General features: G+C 32.4%; 2 protein-coding genes across 5 annotated transcripts; one reads left to right on the plus strand and one right to left on the minus strand.

Annotated features, from left to right (window-relative positions):
* Window positions 1–1,928: 1,928 nt before the first annotated feature.
* LOC126744702 (S-phase kinase-associated protein 1) lies at window positions 1,929–8,292 on the minus strand. Of its 4 annotated transcripts, none has more exons than XM_050452223.1 (4): window positions 8,128–8,276; window positions 4,539–4,579; window positions 4,031–4,269; window positions 1,929–2,483 (listed from the first exon to the last, which is right to left on the minus strand). In XM_050452223.1, exons 2-4 carry the CDS (start codon window positions 4,544–4,546, stop codon window positions 2,227–2,229), a joined length of 504 nt encoding a protein of 167 aa, XP_050308180.1. In that variant the 5' UTR covers window positions 4,547–4,579; window positions 8,128–8,276; the 3' UTR covers window positions 1,929–2,226. The 4 variants fall into 4 exon arrangements, with proteins under 4 accessions (XP_050308180.1, XP_050308181.1, XP_050308182.1 ...); XM_050452224.1 differs by lacking the exon at window positions 8,128–8,276 and adding an exon at window positions 4,976–5,098; XM_050452225.1 differs by lacking the exon at window positions 4,539–4,579 and having other exon boundaries at window positions 8,128–8,292.
* Window positions 5,193–6,393, plus strand: LOC126744698 (syntaxin-1A-like). Its single transcript, XM_050452217.1, has one exon. It carries the CDS (start codon window positions 5,401–5,403, stop codon window positions 6,271–6,273), a length of 873 nt encoding a protein of 290 aa, XP_050308174.1. The 5' UTR covers window positions 5,193–5,400; the 3' UTR covers window positions 6,274–6,393.
* Window positions 8,293–8,602: the final 310 nt, after the last annotated feature.

Genomic DNA, 8,602 nt, shown 5'->3' on the forward strand with positions numbered 1-8,602 from the left:
TGTATAAGTCAGAAACCAATTTATACAGCTCACAAAAATAAAACGGTGACTAACACATTGACTAAAAGTATACAGGGAAAACATCAGAAAAGGTTAACGTCACCTGAAGCTATAGATTTTATTAAAGAGCACATAAACTTGGTTCCTCGTGTGGAATCACATTATTGTCGCAAGAACAGTAACAAAGAATATGTCGGAAGTGGATTAAGCATTAAAAAATTATATGAACTTTATGTGGATTTGGCAACAGAACGCGAAAAAGCTCCAGTTTCATTTTCTGTTTATAGGAAAACATTCTGCAATAATTTTAACATTGCTTTTCATAAGCCACGCAAAGACAGATGTGATACGTGGGAGGAAATAAAACTAAAAAAATAGAAACTAAGATGGATGACAGTTTGGAAAAAAACATGCTGATCATTTAAATGAAAAAGAGTACATGAGAAATGAAAAACAAAAAGACAAGGATAGTGAAATCCCAATACTGTGCTTTGATCTAGAAAACGTTTTAACATGCCCAAAAGCTGACTTAAAAAAACTTTTTTTTATAAAAGTAAACTAAATGTTATGGCTACAATATGACTGGACACCTCTCCATAGGCAAAAAAGTATACTGTGCTGTGTGGAGCGAAGCTTTACATGGAAGAAAGGGAAATGACATTGCAAGTGCGGTTTACAAAATACTTGATAAAGTTATGCAGGACAATCCAGAATTTGCAGAAATTATTTGTCTCATGAGTTATGGCCTTAGTCACCTAATTCAAAAACACAACAACCTATCAAAAATCACAATGAAATTTTCTATTCCTGGTCATGCTTGTATCCAAGAAGTAGATGCAATCTACAGCTCAATCGAAAGGTCATTAAATAAGGTAGAATACTATTCTCCTTTATCTCTTTTACGATACCTTTTAAAAGTAAATCTCCATAATCCATATACAATTATCCAAATGAAACAAGAAGATTTTATAGACGTTCAGTCTTTTTCAAGCCAACTTAACTACAATGCTTTGCCATTTTCAAAAGTAGTTTCTTTGCAGTTTTCTAGATCGTTTTTCGAACTCAAGTTTAAAGATACCTTTAACCCCACAGAAAAATTTAAATCTCTAAATTTACATCAAAGAAAATTGAGAAAGGGGCATGTTACAGCTGAAACAGAACAACTAATTATTCCACTGGAATTAAAAAGATGCGATAAAGCTATTCCCCTTGCATCAAGTAAAGTGGAAAAAATAAAGTCTATGTATAAATGGAATCCCGAGATGGACAGGCAATACTATGAAAGTATTTTTAGCCGTAAATAAAAGTTATATGCTTTGCTGTGTATGTTAAATTAAATACTAGTTTTGTGTTACAAAATTCTATGTTACATTTGGAAAAAAGAAAATTTATTTTTGATATTACGGAATCCTATGTTTTTTTTCAATAAATTATTTTTTGAAGAAAATGTTGTTTTTTTTTGGAATTTTATATCAAAATAATTTATTTTTACTGTCCATTTAATTTTCTTGTTTAATAAAAAAGAAAAGTACTTAATCGTTTGCGTTTTAGGTAAGTCCATTTTTTTAAATCGATTTTTCCTAAATTATCATAATTGTTACATACAACCTTGTAATATTAGGGTGACGTATTGCGTTATATAATCTTACTATTGTACCGATTTTGAAGTGCTTAGTATTGCAGATAAGAAAACCCAATGCCTTTTTACAATGCTGAAGAAATTACTAATTAACTAAACTTTAAGTTAAACTGAAATAGAACAGCCAGGTCTTTAACCTCACTGACTCGACTAAGATCATAATTTCCAATATCCGACCCTTGCCATTAGCTTAATAAAACTAACGGATAAACTTGTTAGTGTAAAAGCAGTCCATCGCAAGACAAACTTTAATCTGTCTTGTCCTATTATTAAAATAAAAGTCCACAAGTTAGTCACAAAATTTATTAACATGAATTTAAGGTAAATAGTACTAAAACAAATAAACAAAAAAAAAATTGCCGGTCCAATGAACAAACGCACACTTCATTCTCGGGCGTAATTTAAATCGGCAGAATTAAACTACGCCTTTCCGTTATGGCATAATTCGCCCTCGTAATAACCGCTTTCTTCCCCAAAAACCGTCCAGTACTTAAAAATTTAAAATCTCGAATCTAAACTTACACACGCGAGACGCAATTGGTTAAATTAATTATAATAAATAACGCCTTAAACGGAAATTAAATTTTTTACTTTTCTTCGCACCATTCGTTTTCCTTGCGGACCTGATCCTCCTCGGAGGCGGTAAAATCGTTTTTGATGTTGAACGTTTTACGGATTTCCTCCGGTGCTTTGCCTTTGATCATGTTGGCGACCGTCTTGCAAGTGACGTCCAGTAATCCCTTGATGTCCAAGTAGTTTGCCGCGAGGATCAATTCAAAGAGGGTTCCTTGGTCCACCTTCAGGAAATCGGCGTCCCAGGATGAAATGTCATCGGTACGTTTTTCTATCAGAATCAGAGGACATTATGTACAATTTACAGGTTTATAATAAAGTAGAAATGAAACGTATGTATGTTGCACCAAGGCCAAAACACTTTAAAGAGAGAAAATTGCAACAAATCAGCACAGTTTTGAGTGCCTGACCACTTAAATTTGTGTTGGGTGTCACTTAATCTGAGACTATCCTTAAGCCATTGATATTCTTTGGTTTAAGTAACATGTTAGTAGTTATAACCTCATAATGAAAAATACCAGTTGTTGGAAGGAGACAAGTAATTGTATTAGTTTCCGACATGAATATTTTAATTAACAACCTGTTGTTTGAGGACAAACAATATGATGTGTTTCTTCCAAGAATTCCTATAGGAATATGACTAGTATAATAGATAGTAAATTTCTTCATTAAAATGACTTGATTTTAAAATTGTCGATTGGGTTTATATGAAATATTAACAAATTTTTAATTTCAGGTTAGAGGGTATTATTGGAAACTCACTTCATTCCATAAAATACAGTTTAAAACATTTACTTGAATATTAAATATTTTGTACTTTCCAGAACTTATATCTACACGAGATAATCAGTCTTTCTTTTAATTTTTTCCTCATCTGTTTCTTCATTAACCACTTCAAAGTCATACATTTTTTCTTAAGGGTTTTGAATAGTCTTACTAAAGTATACTCTAATAAAATATACTAGTAAAGAATACTTCTTACTAAAGAACTTATAAATATAGTCCTTCTAGTTCTTTTAACTCTGTCTCATAACACTCATTAAGATCTATTTTTCCCTAGGTATTCTACACGCAATTATTATCCTCTTATATTTGTTTTTAATAAAACACAAATAAACAGTTAATTTAATCTTGAATTGTATGAATTGACTTAATATGGCAACGTTTTGATTACTGGACAGTTCGAACGAAATAACAGCAGAGGTAACACTTGGATCTAAAAATAAGATATAATTTAGAGTGATAAAGAAAATAATAAATAATCAATAGTTTAATTGAATAATGAATATAGAGGAATTGCTTAACGGTTGTCTCTGCATTGGTTAATCTATAACTTCTCGTGATAGAAACCATTTATATATTCAAAAATAAAATCAATCAATTGAGCTAAAAACATTGAAAACTTCTGCAATTTCTTCTGTATACTATCTCATAAGTGTTTCAAACAATAACTAATTCATAAGAACTATTACTATTGCATTAAAGGCCTTTTTCAAACCAACAAATACTGCAAGGTCCACAGTATCACTTATAACTTAGTTCACTAAATCCGCTTATGGATTTTTATATACTTGTGTATTAATAATAACTCTCTTTTTATTACCTTTTTAACTATCTGGAAAAAAGTGCTTATTACTGTAATTGGTCTATAATTTTGCATTGAAGTTTTTGGGCTTAATTTATATATGTAGATAGTTGCCTTTTAATTCATTGATTATGCTTTTTTATATAAATTCCTTGTCTAACCAAACCGAATATTTAAAAAAGTAACTTGTACAGTTTAGGACCAAAGAAATGACATAATTCAAGGCCTTTTACCTTTGTTCTCGTCATCCTCTGGTGGCGGTGGATCTTCCTTATGGAAGTTGGCCCACTGTAAAACCTTGCGAAGAATAGCAGAGTTAACGTTGGGCAACGGTACCACCTCCTCCTCCTCCTCGTCCATTCCCAAGTCCTCCAACATGGTTTTTATAGTAACCGAACACTTGGCAATCTCCACATCGACATCGAACACCTCTCCATCGGAGGACTGAAGCTTGATCTTGGGCATCTTAATTCTGAAAAGAGGGAGAAAAAACGGATTTACCCTGATCTCCTTTAATATGACTGTTTTCACTTTTGTAATTGACCGGTTGCCAGAAGAGTCCAATATACTAAAATCTTAAGAATTATTTTACTTTAATAGGCTATAAGTTAACCCACCTGAACTGATTCCACTTTGTAGTTGTTTTTTTTGTTTGTGTGTGTACGTCCAGAAGTGTAATATAAAGGGTTTTGTGCGGGGAGTTTACTTCTGGCAACCTAAGAACTACAAAGCTATACTCACCGCACCATGGCTTATATTGTCGTGCAGCCTCACAGGAATATCTGAAAGCAAAGCGAAACCACTGATGCAAGACAACAATGAGCAATGATTGAGCAACTTATCATCATTCCTCATCGTTTATCTCTGCTCGGTTTTCCACCACGGCTTAAACGAGAAAATCAAGCAAAGATTATGAGAAAAAAGTTTAAATAATTATTATTGCTATTAAACTTAAAGGTCTAAGAGGCAGAGGAAGTTAGCACAGGGTAAGAGAGTTAAGAACTACTTTTGATCAATAGAATTCCCTTGTAAAGTCTCTCATGCTTTCACCAAAAAATCAGGAATGGTACTATTATACTGTATTATACTTTCTTTTCACTCATATAACTTGATCTGTCCACTTCCTTTACTCATGTTGATATGCCTGGCAGAGGAACTGTATGTAAATTATGTCTTACCAAATTAAAATGACCGATTTCAGTGCTGTACAGGCCTTCAAAACTACATTCTGCAAATATGCTCTTTGCACCTGAATTAAAACACCCAACTTCTAACTGTGTTATGGGAAAATAATCTATTGCACACAGTCAATATGTACAATCAACAAAACGGATTTCGCCAAGGTAATATTTATTATGTGGTGGGGACAAACCGTTCACTATCAGTTGGAGAACGTTAGTCATGCGACGGACCTGATCGGTATTCAATTACAATTTTAGTCAAGTAGACAAATAATTTAATAACAGGGAAAGGAGCAAAAAGTGCTTTATGTGGTGCCATATAGCTATAACCATTTTCAATTAAATATTAAATGATTAAACATTTGGTTAAGATAACAGATAAGTCATGAGATAACCCAAATAAGCAGGTTATAATTTATAAAATGGGTAAAGACAGGTTAAGTGAGTTACAAAAGGCTCGTAATGGAAAAAACAAGGAAATCCCCATCGACATCGAGGAAGCAACTGAGCTGCTACCAGTTCAGACTGGTTTAAAAGAGACCTTTCAGCGATCAGAAGTGTTGCAACAATGGATAGGATCCATAGAAGAAAACTTAGAGGGTGTGCGAGACTGTATCAAGAAACTAGATGTAATAGAGCTGGACCAGAAGCAAATAGCTGACCAAATAGACGACTACTTTCAAAAGAATACCAGTATATCCCAACAAGTGCAACATAAACTGAAGCAATTCGAAGAGGAATTAAAAACAGTGGATCAATCGTCGGCAGAAGGGAGAATCAAGAAGATTCAATTCGACACAATCAAGGTTCGTTACGTGAAAGTGTTTAATCAGAATATGAATGCACTAGAAAACTACAGGAATATAAAAAAGACTAAACTGGAGGCCCAACTGCGGGCAAAAGGGGTAAAGATATCCGAAGAGGAGCTAAATAAATTATTGGAAGATGGTTTGGATATTCACCTTTTTACGGAAAATATTTTAGCCGAGACAGCGGAAGCCAAAAGGGTCCTACAGGATTTAGAGGACAGGCATCAGCAACTGTTGAAAATCGAAAGGATGTTGGAAAATTTGAGAAGCATGTTTTTGCAGATGTTCATTTTAATTGAGGAGCAGCAGGATTTGATTGATAGGGTGGAATATCAGGCGGATATGGCAAAAGAATTTATCGGAAAAGGCAAGAAAGACTTGAGGAAAAGTGAAAAGAACAAGCGAAAGTTTTTAAAAAGGAAAATAATATTGATTGTTGTAATTTTAGTGTTGCTGGCTGTTATCTTGGGTTTGATATTTAAATGAGAAATGATGTATAGGACATTTTTGATTTAAACTTTTACTAGTTTCTTTGTTATTCAATTTCTTTATTTTACCGACGAAATATTGTACTACTAAATAAAAAATTTAACTTTTTAACTTAGAGACTATATGAAATTTCTATCCAGGGGTGGACATTGCAAATGTTAAAACTAAAGATTAAAGATACTTAAATGGTGATGTCTCTGTCTAATACTTAAAATTAAATTAAGGCATCTATGTATCAAAATAAAATTTGAAAGAGTTCTTAAATTCATGGAAGCTTCTGACCATTGTCACATGAATATGCATTAATCATCTTAAGAGTAATATTCACAGTTTTATTAGCAAATCAATGTGGGGGCATTTTTCAGGAAATGATTCATTCTTAGAAAGAAAGAAAGAAAGAATAAAAATGTGCTATATTACATTAAGACAACAAAATCTTGTGTACAAGCATCCTAAAAACTAAAAAATTCCAAATTCACTTTAAATTTCAAACAAACATAACATCTAAAACACTTTACCATAAAATTTACACACATTACCAAAATTAATCATAACAAAACAGATTGAGAAAAAAAAGCATCTTTTTGATAAATTTCATTAAAAAATAAGTAAAGCTGTCAATAAAACAGAATTTAGAAGAAGTAAATTACATTATTTAACAGGAAACAAAACTAAAACACTAAAATGATGTCAGAGCACAGGTTAAAAGATATCATTAAAAAAATTGTCAAGGCTATAATATGCCCTGGATAATAAAAGTGATTTTAATTCCTTTTTGAATCTCTTAACTTCTAAAATTTGTCTGATACATAGAGGAACATGGTTGTAAATTTTTTTGCTGAGGTATATAAGTGAGTTCTTCGTGAGGGAGGATGTAAGGATTGGTAAGGGAAAATCGTTAACCTGGCGAGTCATATGACCAGTGTTAGAGGGAGGTTTAGGACATTTATGAATAAAAGTAGCTGTTTCTAAGATAAAAAGAGAAAAAAGAGTTAGGATTTTTTGAGATATAAAGAGAGGTTTACAAGAATCTCTTAACCCAGCGGAACATAGGTATTAAGTGGGGCCAAAATGATTTAGAAACTTTTATGTGAGCTATAGTGAAGAATGCCCAGGAAAACTATTAAGAAATCTGTTCATGGTTTATTTATTGTCGTATTACAATTGAAACCCAGGCCTTTTTGAAGTAAATACTATAATATATTTGCGTGTAGTAAATATTTTATGGGAGCCATTTAAACTACTGAGGACCTACAACTTTTAAGCAATCTATACAAAAGTATAGTGACCTGTATGGTATAACTTTTACTATAAAACAATATGTGATTAGTTCTACTGTTAATTAACTTAGGTTAAAATCCTACAGAAAGTTACTGCTATTAAGTTGGGTTATGTAAGTGCCCTTAAGAGAATAAAATTCCTGCAATGTATTGCCTAGGAATGTCCCATTGAGAACTTCAAATTGTTTTAGAAATAGTGTATCTAAATGGGAATCAGTTTTAGAATATCATGTAATATTAGTATAGAATCAAAAAATAATTTTGTTAACTTTTAATTCATTCCCTGTAATCCTGTAACATTTCTTTGCTTTTATCATGATGGATGAAGGATTTCAGGTAAGTAGAAAATAACAAAAACCTAAACTATGCGAACAAAAACGCAAAAAAAATTTACCTGAACTAATAAAAAATGTTATGTACAACTGACTAGACTTCTGTTGAAAGGAATAAAGGAATGGCCACAAAGCGTCAAACAACGAAAAAAAAAGAGAACCAAACATTCAAGCACGTAAGTTAGTAGGAATAGGAGGTGGAGTGGTATTCGAATATGATATTATTAATGCAGGCTCACCTTTTCGGATTGATTCTACGCAGGAATTTAAGCGAAAATTCGCAGTGGGTTCAAATTATTCACCGAAATGCCAATCGATTCAAAAAAAAACCAAGAAAATCGGAGAAGCAGGATGATTGTTGTGAAAGGGATTGAAAATGACAGGTGACAGTATTGACAGGCCAATTGATTGACAGCTGACTGTAATGTCACGTGTTTTTAGTTCATCACCTCTCACAACCCACGTAGCATTAATTAATTTATTATGCGTCGAGTAAAATGTCTATATTTGTTTAATTTATAAGTTTTATATTTGCTTGTCTCCTTGGAGTACAATTATATTAATATAAACTATTCTTATTTAAGCAACACTGCGGTTTAATATGCTGTCTACATGCTTTCTATGAATAATGGCATCACTGTGCTATTTTAACTTCGCGAGGTTGCCAAATTGTCGAGCAGAGCAGATTAGCTGTTTTTTTGTTTACATTTTATA

The sequence above is a fragment of the Anthonomus grandis genome, chromosome 14 (genome assembly GCF_022605725.1).
Source record: "Anthonomus grandis grandis chromosome 14, icAntGran1.3, whole genome shotgun sequence".
Lineage (NCBI taxonomy): Eukaryota > Metazoa > Arthropoda > Insecta > Coleoptera > Curculionidae > Anthonomus > Anthonomus grandis.